The sequence below is a fragment of the Hypomesus nipponensis genome, chromosome 26 (assembly GCF_054491055.1).
Source record: "Hypomesus nipponensis isolate SF chromosome 26, ASM5449105v1, whole genome shotgun sequence".
NCBI classification, from domain to species: Eukaryota; Metazoa; Chordata; class Actinopteri; order Osmeriformes; family Osmeridae; genus Hypomesus; species Hypomesus nipponensis.
The window spans coordinates 8632003-8659997 of NC_140386.1; the positions used below are offsets into that span (position 1 = coordinate 8632003).

General features: G+C 47.6%; 2 protein-coding genes across 7 annotated transcripts in view; one reads left to right on the top strand and one right to left on the bottom strand.

Moving 5' to 3' along the window:
- The window catches only part of c26h1orf146 (chromosome 26 C1orf146 homolog), a 38402-nt gene extending 23800 nt beyond the window's left edge, over positions 1-14602 (top strand). The window contains exon 5 of the mRNA XM_084692785.1: positions 14458-14602. Coding sequence (XP_084548911.1) covers positions 14458-14475 — 18 coding nt within the window. The 3' untranslated portion in view covers positions 14476-14602. The remainder of the gene's footprint in view (positions 1-14457) is intronic.
- Positions 77-27982, bottom strand: evi5b (ecotropic viral integration site 5b). 6 transcript variants are annotated; one of them, XM_084692775.1, is made up of 21 exons: positions 27824-27982; positions 23733-23975; positions 21567-21793; positions 17501-17690; positions 15762-15986; positions 15139-15213; positions 14884-15009; positions 14550-14693; positions 13674-13763; positions 13441-13538; positions 13264-13324; positions 13101-13154; positions 11880-11912; positions 11262-11414; positions 9534-9665; positions 9012-9152; positions 8303-8461; positions 7879-8025; positions 7027-7122; positions 3657-3752; positions 77-2128 (listed from the first exon to the last, which is right to left on the bottom strand). In XM_084692775.1, exons 2-21 carry the CDS (start codon positions 23820-23822, stop codon positions 1853-1855), a joined length of 2613 nt encoding a protein of 870 aa, XP_084548901.1. In that variant the 5' UTR covers positions 23823-23975; positions 27824-27982; the 3' UTR covers positions 77-1852. The 6 variants fall into 6 exon arrangements, with proteins under 6 accessions (XP_084548901.1, XP_084548904.1, XP_084548903.1 ...); XM_084692778.1 differs by lacking the exon at positions 23733-23975; XM_084692777.1 differs by lacking the exon at positions 23733-23975 and having other exon boundaries at positions 21567-22076; positions 27824-27979.
- Between the last annotated feature and the right edge of the window lie 13 nt (positions 27983-27995).

Sequence of the window (27995 nt, forward strand, 5' to 3'; positions counted from 1 at the left end):
ATAGTAAATTGTAACCCCACCCCCCACCTGCACACAAACATTTACTTGGCTTTCAAATACTCACAGCAACATATAATCATTTATCAAATAGTTTATTTGTGAACTCATCACACACAACAATCTCACACGTTTTCAGTGTGATAATCATTCCATAGTGTTAAGGGCAGCTACACGCTGTTCTGCACTCCACACTGTCTGAAAGTGCCTGAAAACGCATGCCTCTTCCAAGCAACTTCTTCCATCGGTGATCGCATTAGCACACAAAAAAAGAAGTTAGCAGTGTATTCTGGTAGCTGATTCTACAGCATATCTGAGTATCCCAAGACCAGTCTGATAGGTTGTGGTTTGGATTCAATCACTGTTAGTCTTAACTGGAAACAGGGGCACTTGTTTAGTGTTGTAATCATTTAGAGAGTTTGATGGCCTTATAGATAACGGTCATTCCGTGTGACCGTAGTGGAGCTAACTTAACAACAGGGCCTGTGTAAAAGGCATGGACTTTAGTAACATTAGACAATGCTTCATCTCTCCACAGTGCACCTTAACTCTCTGTTTTTTCAGACAACCCTGTCTGCTGCAAAACATACTCCTCAAATGGTATGAATGTTCCCCCGGGACCGTGACACAGCGTGTACGATACATTTTGCACAACATCGTTAAAGTCGAATTGTTCCTCAGTTGATTTGGATGCCCACTTGACATAAGCAGCATTACTTTTCTCCTCTTGACGTGTAGATGATTCACTTTAACTAGTAACATGCTCCCATAACACAGCATGCCAAGATGTTACAATAAAGTTAAATGATCCGTTATTCCTCCGTCAGGACTCGGCCTGCCTACCACATACATGAATGCGATCTGAAAAAAACGAGCTGTACAAAGATACAATGTTTGTGGAAAAATGCAAACCAACCCCCGATGGCCTCATTAACAAGACCTCCGACGACAGAAATAAAGTCCCTTTCGTCTGAATCGTACAATACATTATAAACATCAGATATGCAAAGAATTCATCATTAGATACATATTTTCAAGTTAAAATTGAATTGGGGGGGGGGGGGGGGGTAAAGACAATACGAGCACATTTACATATGTACACAAACACAAGATTCAACCTGACCTCCTGACTCCACGCCCCTGACCAGGCATGTGGTACACTCTAAGGCCGACAGGCAACTCTCTCCAACTCTTTGTTGGTTGATACAGTCTTGCTTTGATGCTGGGCTCTCCGCCAGATTCATTAGTACTACATTAGTGACAAACATCTCTCCCTCACGAGTTCCATCTTCATAGGTCACTTAGAAAAGTAGACATTTATTATTGGGTGTTTACCTTAAACGATTGACAAAAAAATTAAACCTATCGAATGAAGTGTGTTATTGTAATCCACGTAACGCTCCATTACATAGTCTCTGTGTTGTACCGAGTTGTGGGACTGAGGGAGGGGCGTGGCCAACTGGTTGCTTAGCCGGGATAGGCTCAGCCCACCAAGATGGGTCTGGGGTGCTTACAATTCTCAAACCTGATTGGGGCTCCTCTCTGATACTGTCAACGCCCAGAGCACTGCATTGATATATTCAGCAGACAGGTTTTGGCATAAATTACAAAAAAAAGGACACAAAAACAACTAAAATACAAATAAACGGTTAAACTCAGACAAATACAAACAGAGGAAAACTCCACAGGTGTGATTCTAATATGATTCCTAAAAAGGGCGACACGATCGATTTGGAGCATCCCTGCTGGCGAGTCCTTTGGCCATGCGTTCTCCCAGAGCAGCCAACCAATCCCGCGTCCCCTACTCCCCCCCGCGAGTGACGAGTCCCGCGGGGCCCCGCCCCCCCGGGCCCGGTCACACCGTGGTGGTCTTGTGGTTACCGTTGGAGGGCACGGACAGACGCAGGCCCTCGTTCTCCTCGTCCTCGCTGTCAGAGTCCGCCAGGTCGGGGTGCAGTCTGAGGCGACTGCTGCTGCTGGTGGGCTGGGGGCCCAGGTGGGCCGGGCCCCTGACTCCGTCTTCGTCCGAGGACTGGTACGACTCGTCATCAACCACGTAGTGGTTGACGATGTGGATCCCGTCAAAAGTGGCCGTCTTGGCCACGCCCCTCTGGCCTTTTAGACAGCGGATCTGTGGAGACGAGGAGGAGGAAGGGCTGTTTGAAAGAGCTCGAGGCAAACTGGCTAGTGTGCAAACGACATGCCGACGAACAGTCACACGCGGTGCACAAACTCGTACCACGACAAGGAGGTCAATTTGAATTCCGATTTGTGTCGACAATTGAACAGGAAGGGAATCACATGCATGGGGGGGAGGGGCTGGGGGGGAACACATTCATGTGATTGACGTGGTTTCATGTTTTTTCAGTCAACGACCCACAAACATGGTTAGAAACACGGTAGGGGCGAGTGAGGGTGGGGGTCACAGGTCATCGTAAACAGAGTCTGCTCTCGACCACTGGGGGGAGCAGGGCCAATCTGCTTGTTGCCAACACTCACCTGGATTAGCCTGCCTCACAAAGACAGACATGTAGAAAGAGAGGCAGTCAAAGGGCCGGTTTAGAGACAGGGAAAATAACTCACAGAAATGGCCACATTTTAAGCTTGGCTACTCACTAAGGTCACATCTTTCAAATAATACACATGGCTAAGATAGTAAATCAGTGTCTAAAGTTGATCATGAAACGTTGAGGACAAGGTGATCGGTAGTTTTTCTGGGATCGCTTGTGTTCACTGGTCTACTCTTCGATGTGAGATTGTATTTCCTGCTAATAGAAGTGGTTCGACACTTTATGTCAGCAGCGGAGGTGGAATTCACAGGCTTGCGCCTTTACTGTTGAGACATTTTCACAGCTTTTAGATCAACCTCACCACAAACACTTCAATCAGCATGACAAGATGTCCTCTGTCCCATGGTCACTGCCTGACCCGCAGACCTGAGGTGGGTGGGGGAACTCAGACAGGCTCCTGATGCATTTACATTTAGTCATTTAGCAGACGCTCTTATCCAGAGCGACTTACAGTAAGTACAGGGACGTTCTCCCCGAGGCAAGTAGGGTGAAGTGCCTTGCCCAAGGACTCAATGTCAATTTGCACGGCCAGGAATCTAACTGGCAACTTTCAGAATACTAGCCCAATTCCCTAACCGCTCAGCCATCCGACCCCCCTGATGCATGCTGACTTCCTCTAGCAAGGCACCACCTTGACACCAAGCCCCTCAGGAGCATAACGCATGATTTAGAGACCTTTTTCTTTCTTTTTTTTTTTTCACCCTTTCACCTTTTATTCAACATACGAAGGCTCTGCTAAACTCTTAAAACATCTAGGGCTTCATCTGATTTCCGGGTGGGGGAAACGCATCGGTGTTAAAAGTTGATTGAAGAAAATAGTCCATCTAATCTGGGTTTGGCTCTGCCTAATGCTGTTTTACTTAGAAGCAGTGGGTTGGGTGACAGGAAGCTAAGGGGTGTAGTTAACACTGTTTTACCTGGTGTTAACCTCAAAATATATTTTTTTTTTACTTGTACAAAAATGTATGAACCAACAAAAACAATGCTACCATTTTAGTTTTGGTTAAAAAGCCGTTTAGGAGAACCACCCTCTCCACAAACTCCAGACATAATGTCTTCGGGACCCCCTGAACCACACTTCCTACCCACCTCATCTTTCAGCTCCGATATCTGGTCCTTTAGGTCCCTGATGTACTGGCTCGAATCTGTGTTATTGAGCTGGCCTTGGACCTTCCCCTCTTCCTTCTGAAAGACAAACAACACCACAGGCGTCTCATACAGGCTTCGCAATCTCAATCCCAACCAGCAGATCACGCAAAAAGGGATGGGTATGACTCAGCCGTCGAGCATTTGACTGCAGATCGAGAAGTCGAAGGTTCCCCCAGCTGTCTGTCGATATGTATACAAGGGTCTGGTAGGCCTGGTTGCACAGGAAGAGTGTGGACATTGTGAAATGGACACTTCATAAAGACTTTAATGGCAGCACTATATCTTGTGGTGGTAAGGGTGATTAAAAGAAACCTGAGCTAAGGTTTACCCTTTCACTATACCTGTATAGACAGTCCTATTGAAACTACATGTAGGAGTATATGTCTGTCTGGTTATAGTAACTACAGATACATCACTGGAAAAGTAGCATCATAGAGGATAAATATAGAGGTGGCAGTCAGAGATAAAGGAGGAAACCGAACACACGATAATGTCGGTTGAGTTCAATTTCCTCCTGAGGCTCTAGGGATGAGGGGCGAGTAGCTCCGTTTAACAGCCAGAACACGCAAGCTGTTTACCTCCTCCACTGTGCACATCTGCAGTCGGGCGTCAAAATCACTCCCTTCAGACGGCTCGTGAAAAACAACAGGGAGTGGGGAGGCACAGGGTGCAGGCTATCAAACCACAGACAAAACAACGCTGGAACTGGGGGCAGAAAAGGAGAAGGTGTGTGTGTGTGGGGGGGGGGGGGGGGGAGGTGAGATACAACTGCCCCTCAAAATATACATGGAGATTTCAATTCCTGTGGTAAAGGTTAAATTGAGGGTGCAAGTTCCTGATAGGCCTCCGACAAAGAGAACTCGGCAAACATCTTTCTTCCAAGAATCTGTGTTTTTCTTGAGGTTTACCCCCCCCCCCCTCCCTCTCCCACCCGTCGCCTACCCCCAAGTGATAAGGGTGAGGCAGTTAGTTAGACTTCCTCATGTTGAGCTGTATGAATCACCAGGTGTCATGGCTGTGGCCAGGGACGTCAAACGTCTAAGTAATGGCTTCCTCGTCTGTCCAACCACAAGACTGCTGTCCTTTGGAGTCGAGCAAGTCTCACATCGGTTGGTTTTACGTTCCTGTGTCACGTACCATGTTTGACTCTCGTTGGTCAATGTTGTATTTAGAAAGACACTACAGGAACCACAATGAAATGTGTAAGTATTGAAGTATCATTACTTTGGTAGTAGTGAGAAGGGGCTGTGGACATGTCTGGTGACCTTTGATGATTCAAAAGCAGACCCACCCTGTAACATTCACATCTGACTCCAGTAAACTCCAGTCTACTATTTATTGTAAAACTATTATGAATTGAACATTTACATAACTTCAACGGCAACTGAAAAAGAACTAGCAAGCGAAGCATAAAAACAGGAACTGGACTGGTTTCCTCTGAGAAAATCAGTCAGATTTGAAAAAAGGCCTTCATGGAAAGCGAGCAAACGAGCACAGATATTCAATGATCCTATCGGTGTCATCTTAGAAAACACTCTCGCTAACTGGAATCCCTGATACGTCTCACGCACACAAAAAAGCGACGACAAATCGACTCCAAGTTGCTGTGTTGCATCTAATCCCTTCTTTAAATCTCTGAGCATATCAGGATGCAGAAACTATAAATCGAGCGAGTCCCCTTTGATTCTAGCAGTAGTGTAATAGGAAGTGGTTTTCTTATCTTGAAGTGGAGATGGCTGAGCTGTGGTATTGCCATGATCACGATGGATGTGGCTACTTTTGAAACACCCTAAACATGACCAGATCTAAAAAGTGCACCCTTTTTAGGGGGGGTTGGGAAGAACTCAATGCCTCAAAACTGATGCTCCTCCAGCCTTGGTGTCAGTGTACTGCACCCGGAGCAGGTAGGACAGGCAGTGAAGACCTGACGATACCCAAAGACGTCACCATCCATTCTGGCTCAGGAGGAGAGCAGCTGAACTTGCATCGAGTCCACCCTCCTCTCTACCTTCATCTGCACCTGGGCTCAAGGTTAGCAGGCGTCACCAGAAGGGTTGTAGAATCGATACCCCCCCCCCCCCCTTCACTGGGCCTACCAAACTATCAACCCGTAAACCCAAAATAGATCTGCACTTTGGTCACCAACCACAGACCAAAACGAGCCCTCGGAACACGGGCATTGGCATTCTACAAAACACAAACAAACACTTGGTTGCTTCATTATGTTGAGCTGGGAAGCCGCATAACACCATTTGCATCCCTGCAGAATAGGGCGGCAGTAGGGGTAGGCTCTGATGATATCACCTATGTTGTTGCCGGGGTGCTTAGTAACTAACCTCAGACCACACAGTGTGTGCGTGTGTGTGTGTGTGTCTGGAAGGTCTGAAACTAAGGTATAGGTCGGGCTTTAAAAAAAAAGAAAAAAAAAAAAGTTTGAGTTTTCTATATCTCAGTTTGGTTTTGTCATGAGAGGATAAATGGGGGTGGGTGTGGGTGCATTTTGTCCAACACTGTTTGCTCATAACAGCAAACCCATTAGACAGAATGAGGTGACTCACTTAGCTGATACACAACATCCCCAGTTGATTTCTCTCAAAAAGAAGATATACAATCACAGCCAATCTCCACTGTTACCCCCTGACACAACCACAGCCCTACCCAGTTGCATCACAGTCAATACAAAGCTGTGTGCTCGATTGTAAATCCATGTTCACCACATACGTTGCATGCGGTAAAGGGTGGTCAAACATACACACATGTATGTAGTAGAGAGTATGTACTTGATAACGTTAGGTAACGTTACTTTTGAGGACACTGAAGCCGCTTCGATCACCTTATTTGACTTCTACACTGAATTTCCACGAAGAAAAATAGTTATCTTACGCTGACCGTCGATTGGTTTGTGAGGTCCCTTTATGCAGGCCATTCTTTCTTAGTCCCTCCCTCCCCCCCCCCCCCCCCCCCCCCCGCACGCTGGCACCCCCCGCACACCGTTTCTTGTATTTCGTCTGACATACCCCACCTTCTTCCTCACATCAATGCAGAAACCCAAAATAGATAGTCTTCTCTATCTGCATACCTTCCTGTCAGGGGCCTCTCTGAAAACTAGTGGTGTACTCAAACTTAATCTGTTTGAAAGAAAGAAGAAAAGAAAAAATGAAAAGAAACCCGGAGTCGTGTTTAAACGGGTTGGCCCAGCACGTGTTTGTTTGCACATGAGTGTGTGTTTGTGCACTGTGTGTGTGTGTGTACAGTGTGTGTGTGTGTACAGTGTCCATCGCACGGCCATGGAGTGACAGGGCATCAGTACCTGGATCTCCAGCTCTGAGATCTGCTGCTGGAGTTCGGCCATCGCTGCCATGTTGTCGGCCTCTCTCAGCCTCACTGCCATAACCTCCTCCTTGCTCTGCAACGACGACAGTCAAAAAAACACACCAGCCTTCAAGTAACACTGTGACACCACGCAGCACATTTATGCACAGCCGTTTCAGAACGAGGGACTACTCTGCTCAGACGTGCACAGATGCTTTCAGAGTTGTTAATGAGGATTTTTTTTTTTTTTTAGGAAGAAGAACAAAACAAAAATGTGTTTTGTGATTTCTGAAGTGAGATTTGCTGAGCTGCAGTGAGCTGTTGACAGCTTTAAGATGCTATCGCTGAGTGCATGCACCAGAAGCAGAAGCTTCCTTTTTTCTGGAGCTGGATATCAATCTGCCAGGGAAGCAACAGCTCGATAAAGCAGATTTCGTAACCCATCAGCAAAAAACTGAGAAAGGACCAGAAAGGACATTTTCCAGTTGCAAAATGACCCGATTTCAGCCTGCTGCACAGGCAACTAGGACTTCTGTGGGGGCGTTTAGTTTGTGTGAAGCACAAACACAGTTCTAAGCAGTTTAGAGGTTTAGAGGTTTGGTCTCCCTCGCCACAGATCCAACTGTGGAAGAAATTGGGATTTCCTGTGTGCTTACATTATTCACTAATCAATAGAACTTGTCATTGGATACTCGTTAGTACGTTTTCATGTGAGCTTGCTATTAATACGAGTAGATTGTGTCTAAGTGTCAGGGTTAATAGATGTTCGGGGTCAGGAGAAAGTACTGGGTAAACGTCCCTTGTCGTGACTACAAGGAGAGCTCCAGCCAGGATGCAGCAGGGCTGTTACCTTGCACTCGATCTCAGCCTGTTTGCGTTTGAACTCCTGCAGCTGGAGCAGCAGAACCTTGTTCTGGCTGGTCAGCGACTCCATGCGCTCCTGGGAAACTCTGCCCTCCTGCTCCGCCCGGCGAAGTTGGTTGCCGTGAATCTGGTTCTGGATGGCACAAAAAAAACAAAAAACGATTAAGACTCATAATACATCTGATGTATCTAGTTAATCTGGTTCCAGTACATGCCAGGATCCCAAACCTGCATATTGACATTATTTACTGAACAGAACAGTAAAGGAAGCCAGGGTGCGTGGAATGCACGGCCGTGCGTATTACTGCCGCCCTCTACTGGTTGTAGTTCGACAATGCACCTCGCGGCACCAGTCAGTCAAGCTGACGCAGGATTATTCGCTGTGGGGCCGGGCAGCTGTGACCTCTGACCTGTGTCTCCATCTCCAGCATCCTCTGTCGGCTCTCTCGGAGCTCTGCCAGAGCCTCGGCCTCCCGCAGCCTGGCGCTCATCAGCTCTTCCTGAAGCTCGCTCACCGCGTTCTTCCTGGGGCTGTCCTTCCAGCGGCCGGCCGTGCGCGCCAGGTGACGCTGTGGAGACATGGGGCAACGTCACTCACATTTACGTCTCATTGAGTCATTTAGCAGACGCTCTCATCCAGAGCGACTTACAGTAAGTACAGGGACGTTCTCCCCCGAGGCAAGTAGGGTGAAGTGCCTTGTCCAAGGACACAACGTCCTTTGGCATGCCCGGGAATCGAACCAGCAACCCTCTGATGAAAAGCCCGATTCATTAACCGCTCAGCCATCTGACTCCCTACTCCCACTCACAACGCTAAACAATCCCTCGGGGGCGGTGAAGGTGCTGCGCGTGAAGGTTGTGGCTCTCTCTGGTTTCGTGTGAGGTTTTGCTTGGCTGTTTCAGAAGAAGTATTGGCACTACTGTGTGTAAGTGTCGAACGCCATGTGTCTGTAGGAAGGAAGATAATAATTGTGGAGGTAGAACCTTTCTCTTGGGTTCTCTTTTGCGAGTTTGGTTGCTAGGCTTGCGTCTTCAGCAGGAGAACAGCTACTGTGTGTGTGTGTGTGTGAGTGTGAGTGTGAGTGTGAGTGAGAGAGAGAGTATTTAGAAGGAGCTTACCTGCCAGTGCTCCTCGAGATCTCTGACCTGTTGTCTCAGCTCCTTCAGGCCCGTCACGGCCTCCGCCTCTCGCAGCTTCACCCCTATCAGCTCCTCCTGCAGCCTCACCACGTTGTTCTCGTCCGGCAGGGACGTGTTCCTCTGGAGGGGACAACAGCCGCTTTACATTTAGTCATTTAGCAGACGCTCTTATCCAGAGCGACGTACAGTAAAGTACAGGGACATTCTCCCAGAGGAAAGTAGGGTGAAGTGCCTTGCCCAAGGACACAACGTCATTTTGCCACGGCCGGGAATCGATCCGGCAACCTTCTGATTAATAGCCAGAGTCCCTAACCGCTCGGCCATCTGACATTTTTGAGGGTGCCAGTTCCTGATAGGCCTGACCTTCAGTGAAACTTAAGATCCAAGGCCGGGCGAGGAGGAGGAGGGGGGGTAACAGTGCCTCCAGGGGTGAGAGACTAGAACCCAGTGTCACCGACGTGACATCACGGTGATCATCATGGCATTCTACCTCCCGCTCACCTGCTCGATGTCCAGGATCTTGTCCTGCATCTCCTTGAGGGCGCACTGGGACTCGGCCTCCTTCAGCCGGGCCTGGACCAGCTCCCTCTCCAGCTGCAGGGTGAACTCCTCGCTGTAGCGGGGGCTTCCCTTCTGCAGCCCGGGGGGAGGGGGGAGGAGGAGCGAGGGGGAGGAGGAGAGGGGATATGGAGGAGCGAGGGGGAGGAGTAGAGGGGATATGGAGGAGCGAGGAGGAGAGGGGATATGGAGGAGCGAGGAGGAGAGGGGATATGGAGGAGCGAGGGGGAGGAGGAGAGGGGATATGGAGGAGCGAGGGGGAGGAGGAGAGGGGATATGGAGGAGCGAGGGGGAGGAGGAGAGGGGATATGGAGGAGCGAGGGGGAGAGGGGATATGGAGGAGCGTGGGGGAGGAGGAGAGGGGATATGGAGGAGCGAGGGGGAGGAGGAGAGGGGATATGGAGGAGCGAGGGGGAGGAAGAGGGGATATGGAGGAGCGAGGGGGAGGAAGAGGGGATATGGAGGAGCGAGGGGGAGGAGGAGAGGGGATATGGAGGAGCGAGGGGGAGGAGGAGAGGGGATATGGAGGAGCGAGGGGGAGGAGGAGAGGGGATATGGAGGAGCGAGGGGGAGGAGGAGAGGGGATATGGAGGAGCGAGGGGGAGGAAGAGGGGATATGGAGGAGCGAGGGGGAGGAAGAGGGGATATGGAGGAGCGAGGGGGAGAGGGGATATGGAGGAGCGAGGGGGAGGAGGAGAGGGGGAGCCAGTTAGGAGGTGAGTTGTTGCATTACACCCCTTGTCATGTCCCTCGCATTAGTCTCTTGACTAAACAGACGATTATGCTCAGAATACGAAACTGTGTGGTCCAAATGCATTAGAAATACGTATTAATCGTCTTGGCGTGTTTGCATGTTTATGGTTTCCAAGACAAAGATTTCGCGGGATCGTGTTCTAAGAACACATTTTGAATTTTTTCCACTTGATTTCAACAGTCAACAGAACGCCCCCCCCCCCCCGGCTATCGAAAACGATATGCATGTTTGATGGCAGTTCACTCTCCAAGCAAGGCACCGCCATATGTAAAACAGCACTTTCATATTCATTACACACATTATCTCATGATGAATCTCTCACTGCGTCCATAAATAATAGAGTGTACCCTCTTGGATGCCTGGTCAATGCCTGTGCGCTCAAACAGCCAAGTAGGTTCAGCACAGCTCTGTATAGCACCTATCACCATCAGGCGGGCCGATTACACATTCATGATTGTGTTCCTGGGGATGTTAAAAGGCTCCAAATGGTGGCTTTGCTGCGTGGAACAGCGTGTCCTGATTTGAAGCGATGCATGCTAAACGTGTCATTATGCAAAGAAACAGAACTAAGGGGGTCTGGAGGGAATCTATCCGTCTCTTCTGTGACAAGTGATTTCGTTGCTAGGCAACATATGACGGAGAGAAATAACCACATTGATGGATTACAAAAACAACATCCACGCCGCGAAGGAAATGTAAAAAGTTGGGAGATAATCAACCCCTCACAGCGTCATTACACAACACAAACCATTACGCCTGCACCACATCCCCCCAAAAAAAAACACCAGCATCATTTTTGCCTCCATCACAAGCTTCTGGTATCCTTTTCAGGGGAGTGGGTTCGCCCCGTGTTGGCTGGAGGAGGGTCCGCCTGTAAGCTCCTCCCTCCACCAGAGGGCGGCGTGGCCCCTCCTTACCGCTGGGTGGCGCTGTGGCTGCCGGAGCTGGCTGATGACGCCCAGGGCCTGCTCCAGCTGTGCGCTGGTGTCCTCGCCCTGCTGCCTGACCGTGGCCAGCTCTCGCTTCACCAGGTAGCTCTCCTCGGCCTCCTGGGCTCGCGTCACTTGTCCCTTGGGACATAACCAACCAGGAGGGGGTGGGGGGAGGGGGAGGGAGGGAGGGGAGGGGGGTTGCTCGACAGGATCATGGTGGTGGGGAGGGGGGGGGAGTTCGGAAGAAGGCGGGCAAATCGATGTTGTAAGAGATTGAGTTTTGGAAACGCATGCCGTTTTTTTTTTTTTTTTATAGGCTTCTTGAGATTTGTTAGTTGGTCTTGATTGACAGTGCGAGGATTTAGCTCGGCATGGTACAATACTGTCTTGATGAGAGATTATACATGCACTTCTTAAAGTTTAACTTCTCTCTGATTTTTTTATAGGGAGAGCAAGTTTTCTACTTGTATTTTATTTTCTTAATTTTTTTTGCTGTACAAAAATAGCAATCATAAGCATGCAAAGCTCAAATAGATATAGAAATCTGAGAGGAGGGAAAGGGAGGAGTAAGGAAGGGAGGATAAGAAGAAATAAAGATTATACCTGGATCAATCTATCTGCCAAGGAAGCACTTTCCTACAAAACAGAAACATCAAGACAAAGCGTAGAGGGAGAGAAACCAGAAAAGACAGTTTACAACACAAATAAAAAGACACTTGATTTTTTTCGAAAGAAAATCCTATGTACATTTTCCATCCTCCTTTTTAAAAATACGAATATTTGATTTGGTTATTTCTTTGATTTCTCTAAGGAGGTAGAAAAGGAACACGGCCAAGGTGTGGGTGAGGTGAGGTGAGGACGAAATGAAAGTTAGTGGCATTGGTGATGACATGGTGACAAGGTTTCAGACAGGCAAAGCAAAGGGCAGCTAGCTACAGAGCAGAGAGAGAGCAGTACAAGTCACCAGCACAGTGAGTGTGTTTAGAAGTCATGCTTTTTTGGGGGGGGGGTTCGTTTTAAAAACAGCCACTTTGGGCATCTTTTAATGTTGTTACGTCGAGTTTCGGAAAACTTTCAAATGATTTGAGTTAGTCGTGTTCAGAGGAGTGAGTGATAAAGGAGATGTTTTGGGGGCCAAAGACAGCAGCCTAGAAAACTTGGCTTGGAAGTGACACTGTGACATGAGTGGGTTAAACCTTGAGACCAGGGTTCCATTGGTGCCTACAGTTAATCCACTGCCCAGGGGTCATGCGCGGTACCCTGGTCTGGCCAGGATACACCCAGCCTAGAACCAAGCAAGCAGAGGTGCGACAATGCACCGTGGCATGCAGTCACATCCAAAAGGATGTGTCCTCTCACCCCGGTTAACTCTCACATTCCATCAAGCCTCTTGCAGACGCCGCTTCGGTTAGTCGTGTCAAGTCCCGCCCCTTCCCCCTCGCGTGACAGCCAATCAGACTGCAGCAGCCACAGTTCTGACGCGTGACAAGCTGTCGATCGTCCAAAGCCGGCCTCCGCTTCACAAAGTCAACAGTAGATTCACAAGACCCCGAGGGGGGGGCCCCTCTCCAGGCTAGGGAGGGAGGGCTACTGTGGCTTTTGATTGGACGTTCCACCCCAGCTCAACCCAGGAAAAAGCAACAAAGGCCCATGTGTCTAAATACGGATGGATGGTGAGTGAAGAAGAGCGGGGTGGTTTAACGTGGATGGTCCTGTGTGGCCGAGTTTGACGGAGGGTGACTTTTTTGCAATGAAATGATACGGAGGGTCCCTCGGTTCAAATTCCCCCCCGGCCTACCCTCCGTGACCTTGGCCGGCACTCACTTTCTCCAGTGTGTCGATCCTCTGTTTCAGCAGGCGGTTCTCAGTACGCAGCCTCTGGAAGAGGAAGAGAAGATCATCACACACACAAACACACACGCACACGCCATGTTCGCGTCTGGCCTTTCATCGCTCTGAACCGTGTACAGAACGTTCAGCGACTCACCTTAATCTCCACCTGCTCCTCCATCTCCTTGGTTTTGATTGTAGTGTATTCTTTTTCTAGCCTAAGTACAATATATGCATATAAAATTAATAAAAAAAACAAACACAAATATTAAGACAGTGAGCGTCCCTGCTCCTAACCCGGTGAAAAGATGAATCCCCAAAACAAAGCCCTCACTTCTTCATTTTCTTGGCGTTGTACTTGACTTGATAGGCAGCTTGTATGACCTTGTCTGGTCCGCTGGTCAGCTGGTGTGGGATGACCTTCTGAAAGTGCTGAAAGAGGGAGACCAAACACACACAGACACACACAGACACACACAGACACACGCTTCAATCCCTTCCCCCCAACTGCCATGGTCACGTGTTGTTGAATGTCTCTCCTTTGCTTGGGTTGTGGTCCGGTCGCACCTGTAACATTCCCTCCATGTCCAGCTGGATGAGTTCTGTATGGTTCATCTGCAGGATGGCCAGGCCCACGCGAAACACAATCTCCAAACCCTGAGGAGCACAACAGCCATGAGCTAGGGCTAGAAACAGGAGCCTTAGTGGATCAAAGGTTTAACTGAGCATTCGTTGGAGGGCAGATTATATAACTATATAAACCCTAACTCTAAGATTTTTTAAATCCTAACCCTAGACACATTTTATGGTGACTTGATACCTACGCCTAGCCTGGGTGCCAGCCGAACTTAGCCCCGGCCACAAAAAAATGTGGTCGGAAAAGTTGGGTCTGGGGTTGCTCGGTTGGGGAAAAACTATGTCCGAACAAGAGCTGTTCGGACCAATCCAATTATCAGAGTGGGCTTTATACGATGATGGACAGATGATCAACAGTAACGTAATCAACCACGTCACCAAAGAGCGCTTGGGTTGAATTCGTTTTCAACAAACAACATATTACGTTGCTCCGATTGGTTGTAGGTCTATCCAATTGAGCGAAGAGGCATTTTTTTCCGGGTTTGGTAGAAACACACCCCGTAGTCACAGCCCAACGGAGCGATATCAGACTCATATTCTGACTAGAACTATGAGTATGACAACGTCAGGCTAACCTAAGCCACTACTGGGAGACTACAGGTTGTTAATGACGAGGGTACTCTTAACTGATCTGAGAATGTTCAATTCCTACTTTTTATCAACAGGGGGCACCAATGGACAACACGTATTCATTTCACTCGCTGGTTTCTCATAGGATAAGAGACACCGCTGACACACCGGAACATTCCCCTGCGGTCTGGCGGTCACGGCAGAGGCAAGCGCGGACGCCGTCCGCGACTCTCTCACCTCACACATGAAGATGTCGAATATCCTGGTGGCGACGGGCAGGGGGAAGGAGGTGAGGAAGATGGTGAGGAACCAGGACGAGGCATACATGGAGGTGTGGAAGCTCTGGGCCTGGAAGTGAAGGTGAAGCTCGGGCAGGTGCTCCTGCGAAAAAAAGGGGGGCGGAGACTTACCAGGTCGACCAGAGGAGAGATTTTTTTTTTTTTTTTACAATTGTTTTGTTCCCAGAGAAGTACACAGTGTTATTGATCAGGGCAGTGACAACCAATGACGTCGCAGGACACTGTGTTGTGGAGGAACAGGAGTGCTGCTCTGGCCTGGGGCATGTTCCTACCTGGATCATACATTCAAACTGGAACATACAGAGGCCCAGCTCAGCCATGGTGGGCTTGAATAGCTCCCTCAGTCGGTAGTCCTGCATCAGCTTCACAAACACGCAAAACGCTTCCTCCTCTGGCATCTGGGAAGCCAAAAAGAGGAACTTTTTGAAATCCCACCGTTCCTACGAATTCCTCGTGTCTGACCGCGCAGATAACCTACGTCATCAAATGTGACTGTTTGTCTGCCATGTGGTTGCCGGGCAGATTACCTGCATGAGCAGCAGTCCGACGATAAAAGCACTTCCTTGACAGTAACCGACCTCTCTGTCCACCAGGGAATAGGCCTTGAGGAAACAGGAAGTGATGTTCAGCAATAGTCACGAGAGTTCCGAATAAATAGATAAAGAAAAAGTGCACAGTTAAGGAATTCCAGGTCAAACTGTTGACTCAACACTTCTTAACAACCTGTATTTGGGCAATTCAGCACATTGTGATGGTTCTGTCTCAGAAATAAAACATGTACCCTGGACCTACTAAGATGCTAGAAAAAAAATAAAAAATCTACAGCGTTCATGTTCTGGCCTAACAAAGCCATCGCGCCCCCCCCCCCCCCCCCCAAAAAAAAAAACCATTATAATTTCTTGTTTTTTTTCAGGGAGTCAGATGGCTGAGCGGTTAGGGAATCGGGATAGAAATCAGAAGGTTCCCGGTTCGATTCCTGGCCGTGCAAAATTATGTTCTGTCCCTGGGCAAGGCACTTCACCCTACATGCCTCGGGGGGGGGGGGAGAATGTCCCTGTACTTACTGTAAGTCGCTCTGGATAAGAGCGTCTGCTAAATGACAAAAAGTACATTTCTCGCCTTTCCGAAAGCTCATTTTGCGAACATTCACCTTCATGACGTTGAAGAGAACTTCCTGTCCAGAGCAGTCCTTCTCCTTGAAGAAGTCGTGCTCGGGGTAGGTGCGAGCAATGTCCCTGCGGATCAGCTTCTCGCAGGGCGAAGTCATCTTCAGCAGCTCCGAGTACTGGTCTTTGATGGGCATGTTCTGGGCGTCGCACAGCAGCTGCCAAACTATCGCCCGGAAATGGTGAGGAATCCCTTTCCTGACTAGATCCTGTTTGGGGAGAACGAACGAAGGCGGCATTGAGCACGGAGCTGTTCTTTGCATATTTGAAGATTAGTTTGTGCAGTTATTGACTTAGGGAAATGTCTCAAAGTTTGGTGAAGGAGTCTAGAAAAGCAATATGTGGTGTTATGACTTAGTTGAGTCATGGAGCTTCCTACGTGGGAGTCAGGTGGCTGAGCGGTTAGGGAATCGGGCTAGTAATCTGAATGTTGCCGGTTAGATTCCTGGCCGCGCAAATTGACGTTGTGTCCTGGGGCAAGGCACTTTCACCATACTTGCCTCGGGGAGAATATCCATGTACTTTCTGTAAGTCACTCTGGATAAGAACGTCTGCTAAATGACTAAATGTTAATGTACTTGCCGCCATGTTCTTATGTTCTCACGGCACAACATGTACCTCAGGTCATTGTAATACATTATACTAAACATAATCTTGTCAGTGAGGTGCTCTGCTGAGTATAATGTTTCTTTAGCATATTATTGCCGAGGAGATTTGATTAAGTTATTTCCGCTAGTGAGAGAGAACATGGGTGTGTGTGTGTGTGTCCCAGATGCTGAACTCATCAGACCAGATGCAGAGGTCCACCCACTCTGGGTTGCAGCAGGGGATCTCTCTGCCCTGTCAGGAAGGTCAGCCAGGACAAGGCCAGGCCTTGTGTTGGAACAATACGCCCTCCTATCCGAGTGAAAGCTGTGCTCCTTGCCTCCCAGCTCACTCTACACTCCTGGTACCCCCCTTCCCACAGCTGGGCCATGGTCTCTCACACGCACACGCAAGCGGAAACCCGTGAATTACACATACACTTGTGAATACATCTAGAGAAACACCCTAGTTTGCCACTCTGCTGTGTCTTCCCATAAGGATGGCTGCATAGGGAAGACTAGCTTTCTGGGAACTAGATCCTGAGGAAATGTTTCAAGAATCTCGATGACTATGATGGTTTAAAAGGTCTGCTGACAAAGACAAAAAACATCTGCTGCGTTAGCTTTTCTCTTGCAGTAAAAAAGACAGGAAAGAGCATAGAATAAAAAGTATTTTGTTAAAAAGTAGTGATATGAAAACGTTTTGCTATGACAAAGATGTGTTTGCATGGCATTGATTGGCATCGCTTTTAATCGCATGGAATACAGTTGTCTGACAACCAGGGTGCGGCACTGTCCGCATAATTGCTTGGCTAGCCACCGCACTAAATTTAGCCTCAAACTCATATGACAGGTACAAGGACAACACAACAACATAGTCATGGACTCTCGTTATCCGTGGTCGTGTACAGTTAACCTCCCCCCGCCTCTGAGCCTGCGATGAACACTTCCCCACCAAGGCCATGTCTAACATAATCCCACAGTTCGCATTAACCCCTCGTGAGTCGATTAACCAGGGCTGGCCTCGACACGGTGTCGCGGGCGATCCGTCGGTCGGGTCAGGAGGCGAGGCGGGTAAGCTGGTCGTTGCACTCTGCGGGAGGGGCCGCTGAGGGAAGCGGCCGGAACGTGACCCTCACCTTCAGCTGCTTCTCCTTCTTCTTGCGCACGTCGTCCCACTCGTTGACGATGCGCCCCCACAGGATCCACGTGTCCTCCTCCAGGTGGGAGAGGTTGGACGAGGCCGAGGAGCTGGACACCAGCGAGGAGCCGCTGTTCCTCCGCGAGCCATTCACCGACCGCAGGGACTTGCAGTCCGTCTCCAGCAACCTGCCCAGGCACACACACACACACAGACACACACACAGACACACGCGCACACACAGAATGAGTGAGCTGTCAAAACCACTCTAAAGCTAGTAAACACATGGCTTATCCGGTCTCTAAGCCGGGGTGATGGAAGGGGTCATTAGAGCCTGGCCACAGGAACAGGAAGCAGAGTGTCTCTTCCCGGTCTGAGAGGTCAGCAGCGCCACGCGTCAGTCTGGGTGAGAGACCGTGTTCCTGCGGTGGGAACCGAGCCAAGGAGCAATATCAAAGACTGAATGCATTAAAAAGCATCAGTTTGTTTCTTTGGTCAATCGAAAACCATTAGGAGTTGTTCACACCGACCGCTACAGTCAGTCTGATGAGGCCCTGGCAGTGTGGGGTTCACCACAAACGCTGTCGGGTAAGAAATAAGCGAGGCCGTGCATTAATCCAAAGTGTTTTGGCAGAGGAGGCACTCAAGATTCTGGTGCAGTGCTAAAAATGGAACGGCTCGTTTTAAGAAGCCTGCATTTCCAGCGAGAAGCATTAAGCCAACAGCTTCATGACAGGTACAGCCATGCAGCCCCACAAATCTCCTTTCCCTCCGCCAGAAAAATCAACATCTATAGCTTCCCACCTACAGGGAAAGCCAACAGCTAAGTGGGTCAATAAATGTTGGCCGACGTTATGTTGTTGACATATTCAAAACGCTTCTAAAAGTCGGGCTGTGGGGACTAGCTGCCCGAGCGTATGAACCGTGCGTATCGGGTCTCGAACGTGTTACGTGTCACCGTGTTGATCCGACGGAGCTTAGGACCAGCTGAGGTGACAGAGAGAGCCAGGCCTCCCAACTACACACAGCCGAGGAGCCTGCGGCCGCGACACAAAAGGCACAGAAACCCGATCTCGGAAAAAGAACGGGGGAAAAAAACAAAAAGACAGGGCCTCCTGACAGCGGCCCAGTGACTTCACACAAGGCGATCTCCGACTGGATAGGGTTGCAGACCAATGTGGGTCAACAGGGAAGGGGCTGAATGCAGGGCCAGACTGCTAGCGGCTAGCTTGGGGGTTTTCCCTTTCTGAACTGGAGGAAGCCTGTGCGGTCCCAGCTCTTGTAATGACACAGCGTTAAGGAGGGAAATCGAGTAACGCTAGCAACAGACTTACTGAAACAGAATAATAACATAGGACAGTGGTTTCTTGTGCGTTGCTGTAAACAGAAGAACCACTCGGTTCCACTTCCTACTGTTCTACATGTCATTGTATTCAGATAGTCCTCAAATGTAAACCGATCGCCCTTTCAGTTTCTCCGCCAGCACATCAAGCAGGACAGTGGAACCACTCAAGAAACACCAGAGCCGGATTATTGATCTACCTACGCCACAAGCACTCAGCCTACTTAAACAAAACAATCCAATAAAACACTATCATCTCCCATGTTCATTTTCATAGATTACGTAGAACATAATTTGGTATTCTGAGTGGATGTAGTAATTCATGAAAAGTTGTGAACTCGAACTAAACTCAACTGAACCCATCTGAACTCAACAAGTCAGCAATGAAACGAGTTGCTGCAACCTTGCTAATAATTCACTAGTAGCCAAACAGACACAGTTTTTCACAAAGCCCGGCATGAACAAATTAGACAAAAACATCAGGAACAGCTAAAGCAATACAAAGGAAAGAGGAAATTAAATATATAGCACAGCGTTACAGGGAAAAGGATGAACGCAGAAAAGAGCGATCCGAGGTCGCCCTGACAAATGACAAACCCATGACATGTCGTCGTGTCACGTTGCACATTGCTCCTCTGTCAAACGAGAGAGAGCGCGCTCAAAAGGAAACCTGCCAGTGAAGGCCTGCACTCCATCTTACCAGGAGAAACTCATGCTGCTTCCTTCATCTCTCTCTGCCCTGGGACATCAGGAGAAACAGGCTGGGATCGGGGAATGAGCCAGCGAGTGGCAGTCCTAGGTCTCCCTCACACACGTTTACCCTCTCTCTCTCTCTCTCCCTCTCCCTCTCCCTTATCTGGTCTGCTAGGTGCAAAGGGCCTTCTCCAAACACACACACACACACACACACACACACACACACACTAGCCTTGGCTGAGGGGCTACTGATGTGATGCATCAGTAGCTGGGACATTGCCTCGATCTCACTGTGTGTGTTTGGGCTACAGATGATTTCGATGTGTCCGATCGATCAGACTGTCGAGTACAACTTCAAAGCCGAAAACGTCACCCTCGACAAACAAGCATCGGAGAACAGGTGTACTGAGTTAGAAGGTTATCTGTGTAGTGGATTCGCTACACAAATAACATGAATTCCGAACACGGGCCTTGACCCAGGTCTAGATGGACGTGGCGCTTTCTGTGTGTGTGTGTGTGTGTGATGTGGCAGATGAGGAAGTGATGTCAGTCAAGGGGAGGGAACGTGAGAGCCCAGCTGTGTGCCTACTCGCTGGGGTGGAGGCAGGGGTCAAAGCTCAGGCTGGGGGTCAAAGGTGGCGAAAGCCCGTCAGCTTCGGTCTGGTGTTTGTAGGTGGGGCCCTGCTGAACACCGCCTGGAGAAGAGGAATCCTTGCCCGAACACACTCTTATCTGCCCTATCAAGAAGGGAGATTGGCATGCTGTTTTTAAACAGCACTGACGTGATTAGGAAAAACGTCCCCCGAAATAAGGCAGGTAAACGGTCCAATCAGGGCCTGTCTGATCTGACCACATGACACGTGTCAGGAAGAGGACAGAAGATTAAAAATCTGTACTTGAAGCGGCAGCTCCCTGCTTAGGCAGCGTGTCGAGTCAGAAGGGGGAGGGGGGGTCTGTCAAGCTTGATACAAGACAACACGTCTCACTTCTGCTTTGGTCACAGAGTGAAAGCTAGCCGCCCTCATTAACAATGCTCATTAGTGCTCTGTTGAAGGACACGTGCACTAGTTGTCTCCACACCTGCCCCAGACAGAGCTCTCTTCGCTTCTGGCAAAAGTACAAGCTTCTGGAACAGTCCAAAATAAGTGACATTTGAATCCTAAATTATTCTATCTACCATTACATTTAAATCTGGCAATATGTATATAGGCTTATTGCACTTATACCTGGCAACGTATGTACCACATTACTGATCTTCTCAGCCCAGAAAGATGGTTGTTTTTGCTCTTGAGACAGATCACCCATCTCCTCTGTCTGGTGGGTGAGAAGGAGATCAGTCAGCTCTCCTGACTTCCTCTGCAGCTAGCTGCGGGAGCTGCACCCCCTGTCCCCAAACCTCTCCACCGCCGTTTCCATGTCAACGCAAAGATTGCACTTAAAACCAGGGAGAGAGCCGTATAACGGGGGAAGAATTTCCAGAGCCAATCAGGGTCGACTCTCAACAAACAAGCTTGAGTCCTGATCACGCCGGTTTGCAGGAAAGTTTGTATTTATACTTTCTCCTTAACTGAATTACATTTTATTAATCTCTTATTTAACCTTATTATTTCTGTCATCGTTGTTGACCAAAGCATTGTCTTAACCATTTCATTGTCCAGATTACGCTGTCATTTATTTGATCAATAAAACACCTTGTTATTGCACCGCAATAACCACGCAGGTCTGAATGGACCTGTTATCAATACTGTTCCTGTACTGCCAGATGGTGAGCGTATGACACGGATGTTCAGTCGTAGCGGGGGTCAGATGGCTGAGCGGTTAGGGAATCGGGCTATTAATCAGAAGGTTGCCAGTTCAATTCCCATTCGTGCAAAATTACGTTGTGTCCTTGGGCAAAGCACTTCACCCTATTTGCCTGGGGGGGGGGGGGGGGATGTCCTTGTACTTACTGTAAGTCACTCTGGATAAGAGCGTCTGCTAAATGTGAAAGGTAATGTAGCAAAGTTATGTGAGCTGTACCAGTTACCTGTTCTGTTCCTCAAGCTTGGCGAGTAGCTCCACTTCGTCTGGGCTGAGTTGGGCGGGCGAGGACGGGGAGAGAGCGGGTGAGGACAGGGAGGTGGAGGAGGAGGCGGTCTGCAAGGACGTGGGCGCGGCCACCTGGCTAGCCATCTGACTGACCGTGTGCGACACCGAGTTCTTGACCCATGAGAGTGTAGAACTCAGCTTGCCTGCAACCTTGTCTGTCGCCACCTACAGGCAGGGAGGGGAGAGACAGAATGAAAATCAGATTTTAAATGGGCAAAAGAAAGTTTTGCTTGACATCTTTAGATGAAGTTTGACAGTTTTTTGTAATATTTTTCCGTCAAGGTTCTAGAACAGAACTTTGACAGTTGAACTTCCTTCCTTGTCTGGTATTTTGTTCTGTTCTGCCTCCATGGGGCATCATTCCCCGTGTTCAATCATGTAGACCGAAACAAAGTTGATAGCTCTTCATACTAAACAGCATGGTGTTTTAGCTCTGCAGCATAACAGACTGTAGGTAGAAATATGAGTACAGTAATGACTTATTAATGGGCTTACGAAAAGGTGGATGAAAATATTTTACAAATGGTTGATTAGCCTAAATGAGAAGTAGCTGACATTTCGAGCTAAAATGCAAATTTGTTATGCTTGCTGCTGCAGAATACACAATGTACTCACTATTAAAGTGAAAGAAGCTGGACAAAAGCACAGAGCTGATTGTGTTAGACTGACACATCCCACTATTCATCTGAATGAATCGGACACCACTTGTTAGAATGTCAATGAGACCTTGTTAAGTGTCGGTCAGTTTTCCAGCCCAGAACTTTTATAACAGGTAAAAGGTATTACCCAGTCTTAGCACATATAATAATATAACAGATTCATTCTGACTTTCACGTAAACATTCTAGAACAAATCCACCGGGGATACTAACTAAACTCTATAAAGGCCGTCCCTGAAACACACAAGATAAAACACCAAGCTTACTAGTTTAGAAGCTAGGCTAGGCTAGGCACTGATGCAGTTAAGATCTAACATAACACATGAAGGAGTTACATTTCACAGAATACTACCTGTAGAGTGTTGATGTTCACAGAAAGGACTTTGGGCTATATTCACTTCAGAATTCCAACATGCAAGTCAATCAACAAAAGGCAAGCGCGGCAGGGAACACAAACAAACAAACCAAGTCAGTGTCATTACCCTACAACAAAATAAAACTGCCTCATCCAATTGACTTTTCACAGATAATTCCCCCTTGAGAGACTGTAGTCCGTGTGCGGTCTGAAGGCATTTTGCCTCGTCACATGAGGATCACAGTATCATCAGGGGTCAAAGTGCTTCTTCAGGAGTTATTCACAGTGCAGAGTTTAAGACCAAGTGCAGGCTAGCTCACGTCATTTCTCTTTTCCTGTGCTGCCACAGTCAGCAGAAAACCCGCTCTGGAATTCACCTAGATACAAATCCTTTGAAAACACACGTCAGTAAAAATCTGTTGTCTTACAAAAGGCTTGTCTAGCCTACACGTTCTACTACGCACCCCAGGTTTCCCCTTCAATAGGAAGTTTGGGGTTGGGCTCACCTGTGGCATGAGGCAGGTTTTAAACTTTCATATGTTGTCCTTACATCTGATGAGTCATACATTAGGCCTGACAGCTACATAAATAGAGCACACAATTACTATACAATTTGTTTCCTAACACCTTACAAGACAAAGCTCTGTTGAAAGACAGAAATAAAACAAAATAACCTGACACTTGGTGAGAGGAATAAAGAATGAGGAAGAGAGAGGGGGAGAGAGAATGAGAGAAACCGAGAAAGAGAGACAGAGAGAGAAACAGAGAGAGAGAAACAGAGAGAGAGAAACAGAGAGAGACAGAACAGACAGTGAGCAGATGTTACCATGCTGTGGGAAGGAAAACATTGACAGCTGTTTTCCTGGACACGCACAGTGTGGGCTTCTAATATTCTACCAGCAACACGTCTCTGTGGCACTGTGGGAGCAAAGCTATAGAAGACAGAATGATTAAACACATGGCGAACATTAACGTAGACACTGCCAACCTACGTTAGGCTATAGGTTAGCAAAACTCCCTTTACCCCATGGATTAATAAAAGCACACCAGGGGTTCCTTATTGAAACTCTGGCTTGATATAATTGACTCACACCGGCCCATGAAGATGTTGAGGTTGACGTCGGGCTTGTTCTGCAAAGTAACAGCATCATCCTCTCTCCCTGACCTCCTCCATTATTCATCCAGAAGTAATTTACTGCGTGTTGAGAAGGCCCGAGGCCGGATCGACACTCAATGTTACCTCCTGCATTTTGATTAAGCTTAATGAGGTGCGTGGTAGGGCTCGCTCAGATAGGGTGAGTTTGATTTCCTTCCTCTCGTCTAGACAGGCAAGTCTATTAATCAAAAAAAAAAAAAAAAAAAAGGCCAAGTCATTAAACGTTCCAGAGTCTCTTATTTTTTTCACATTTATATTTGTAGTCATTTAGCAGACGCTCTTATCCAGAGCGACTTACAGTAAGTACAGGGACATTCCCCCCGAGGGAAGTAGGGTGAATGCCTTGCCCTAGGATTCAACATCATTGGCACAGTCAGGAATCGAACCGGCAACCTTCTGATTAATAGCCCGATTCCCTAACCGCTCAGCCATCTGACTCCCTTCTTATCTGGGCTACATCACTCACAGCCGAACTGGGAATGTTATTTGCTGACCAGCCAATGTGCTCTGTCAAACCCAATTCATATCCTGCCTGTTGCAGAATAACAGGAAATGGGGCCCAGAGAAGCAGTGTTTTTAGTACTACACCCTATACCTGACCCAACTCAGGCACCTGTTCTGACCTTGGTGAAAACGGTGTGATGTCATCCCTCGTGCAATGTCAACAAAAGGTTTTTGGCTTGTGGAATAGGTCACACTCTGGGTGGGTGGGACAATCATTCTACTGTTCATTCTGGTTAGAAAAGCACTGATTTATAAACTCTTCTTAAGGGTACACAGGCAAAATAGTCTGAAAGATCTTCACAAGGGCTGTACCGAGAATACTCAATACAGAGATCTCACAGTAGCACTTTAATACACTCAGACTAGCACTTAATCACTGAGTCAAGATCGGTTTTGTGTACAGTAACATTATTGGCCAGCATTTACAATTAGCCTAAGATCACATTACAAACAGCTGGCTATGCTTCAGTGATGCAGATTCAGTTCAAGCCAAGAATCAAGCACAATCCGAGGAAATATTTTACCTACTCATACCCAACTGCTGTTGACATGGCCAGTTAGTTTATTTATTTTTTTACTCCAGACAGAGCCTGTGATAATTTTGCTCAACTCTTCTACAACACCAGCAGGAAGACGAGAGAGAGAGAGAGAGAGAGAGAGAGAGAGAGAGAGAGAGAGAGAGAGAGAGAGAGAGAGAGAGAGAGAGAGAGAGAGAGAGAGAGAGAGAGAGAGAGAGAGAGAGAGAGAGAGAGAGAGAGAGAGAGAGAGAGAGAGAGAGAGAGAGAGAGAGAGAGAGAGAGAGAGAGAGAGAGAGAGAGAGAGAGAGAGAGAGAGAGAGAGAGAGAGAGAGAGAGAGAGAGAGAGAGATCTCCAGTGTGTCATGTCAGGCAGAACTAACTGGCAGGAGAAAAACCGAAATAGCACTATGGAGTCGAAACAACAAAAGCGGATCGACAGTTTGTTCCAGGGAGTATCGTAAATCTCCAGCGCTGAACACAGTCGCCTCACCCTTTTCTTCCCCTATTGTGATCAAAGAACACAGAAACAGATCTCCGTAGCGACAGATTGTATTTTCACATACAGTGCCTCTCTACATACAACCATGGTCCCCAGGTTATTCCAATTTGTGCAAGAATCGCTGGGGAATTTTGTTTGGGTTCTGGCAATAAAAAAAGTACATGTGTATTTTGCTGTTTAACAGAGAGCCCACGTCCTCATATCTGAACCTTTCTATGACTATTATACTATCACTTAACTCTAGTGTAGGCTATAGGATTATATCTCTGCACACATTCTTCTTTGCGGCTGTCAGATGAGGTTCACGTGTAAACCCTGGGTGCAGCGGTCGTTTCCGCTTTTGTTTGCCAGGAAAACGGGGGAATGAATGGGCCTCTGAGACGCACTATGCATGTCTGATAAAAAACCCACGGCCTGTGAGAGATTTCGCCTGAATGAAGCCTCAGCAACACAACGTTGATGAGATCAGAGGAATCAGCAGAATCAAAGGGTATTTCCTCTGTAGTTTTCTGGCCTTGGTGCACGACATCGGTCGCAAGCGATACCTCAGAATCCCGACAGACTCGAAGTGACAGTGTTGTAACACTTAACCCAACAGACCGCACACAACAACACAACTCAGAATGCTAGTACTATGCTTTTACTTTTTACGTGGTTGTGTGGTTTGTGGCCGGTAAGCAACTGTCAATAACAGGTCGATCTCTACTTAGATCACACACCATTTTTTGTATGGCTTCCTCGAAATGAAACTGTTTGGACGGCTGGTGTGTCCCACAACAAAATTCCATCTGGCCGGCTTCAAATAAAGTCGTCTCTGTGCGGTGGGGTAAGATTAAGAGGGCTGACAGAAGGAGCACACACTCTTGCTGAAGAAGAAAAAGCTTTCAGTTCGCACAAAGGGGGCATCTTAGATTGGTCCAGTGTACATTGAGAATCTAAACAGGCCCCTCAGAGGGTTTTCGCCACTATACGACCACCTTTAAAAGAAAAAAAAAATCTGAATTTTCTAGGCCTAAATGTCTGGTCCAGCCCAACATTGATGGCGGTTTTACACAGTTTCTAAACTAGTTTAAGATGAAAGAATGATTTTCATTGGGGACAAAATATATAAAATAGCCTTCAAATCTATGACACTTAGGGTAAGCCTATGTCTTTTATGTAGACTAGGCCAAAACTCACATTTCTATTGCTTATTTTCACCTCAGCTGTGACTAGCAACCACACCAGTCTCTGCTTGGAGTAAAGAGTATAGCTCTTTGACAGAACAAAGATTTAGATATCTTGGGCAAGTACAGACAAGTGATTTTCTGGTGATAGGGGTTACCCCAATCTCAAGGCACACTCACCACTTTCTTTTCAACAACCTAAAAGAAGCACCGAGGAAGAAATGCTACAAGATGAACGTTATCTCCCTTAGAGAGTTATATTTTAGCTATAATGTGAAAGGAATGCGTCTTTGTGGTTCAGTTTAAGTTTTAAAATGGTTAAAATAACCAGGCCTTAGTTCTACCGATGCACCAATAGGAGCAGACTATTTAGGGTGAAAACGCATTAGCGCAGGCAAATAGGCTAGTTGAATATAAAACTTAGACACAGTATTATTTGATGCAACAATTTTAGCAACAAAGATCTAGTTAAGTGGGCCGTGGTAAGAGGTCGTCTTCAGTGCTGTTAGATCAGGTGGCGCTGCACAGTAACAGCTGTGTTTACCTCGAGAAAACTAAGTTAGTTTATGGAAACTAAGTTAGTTTATGGAAAGTAGCCTATCACTTAGATGGTTAGAACCTTTGGCGACACATTTTGGGGAAAAACGTGTTGGGTCGGTTAGTCCGGTTGTAATCATAGCTATAGTTCTGAAACCACTCAGTGTTTCAAAATAGCATGACACTGTGCCAGTCTGGCATTGGCTGTTGGTAAACTTGATACAAGCAAAAAATAACAGCTGAAGGGTCAGTCTACTCTCTGGAAAGTACATGAAACGTTTCATGTTTACTAAAGTTGTCATGTGTTAAAGTGTGCCGTATTCCTAAATAACAGCAATACGATTTCGCTGTAGGGGAAACTTGTTTGTGTTATTAAGTAGAAACTGGAAAGAGTAAAGATTTTCGCTGCAAGGTTTGTGTAAATTTGATTTGTTGTAGGCGACCACAAACCCATCCTAGACCGGGCGGAGCCGCCTGCAAAAGCAATAAAGTGTAAACCGGTGTCACCGCGGGACTGCCCGGGTAACACTTGCTCTGCACAGTCACAGTAGTAGACTACAAGGGTAACTCCCTGGGACAAAACCATCATTATATTATTCTGTATATTATCTACAGCAAAATACACATAGTGTCATATGCCATCTTGCTTCAAAATTGTATTGATATAACTACCCAGAACCCATAGTTTTATACTATGTGACTCGAATGCTTTCCATCCAGTTCAGCCTAGATACTGGCTTTCCTCTGATTCGGCGATAGCTACACTAGCTATTTAGCATTAAATACTCCAGCCCCGGCTTACCTTGAAACGTTTTTAATCCTCAAATTCAAGGGTTAACTTTCCATGGATCGGACCGTGAAGTACGACTGCCATACAAAATTGTTTTAATGTAGTTGTTTGAATACAGCCTAGTTGTTCAAAAGCAGCAACAAGCTATCTAGTTTCCATCAGCTCAAATATCCAGCACATCGAG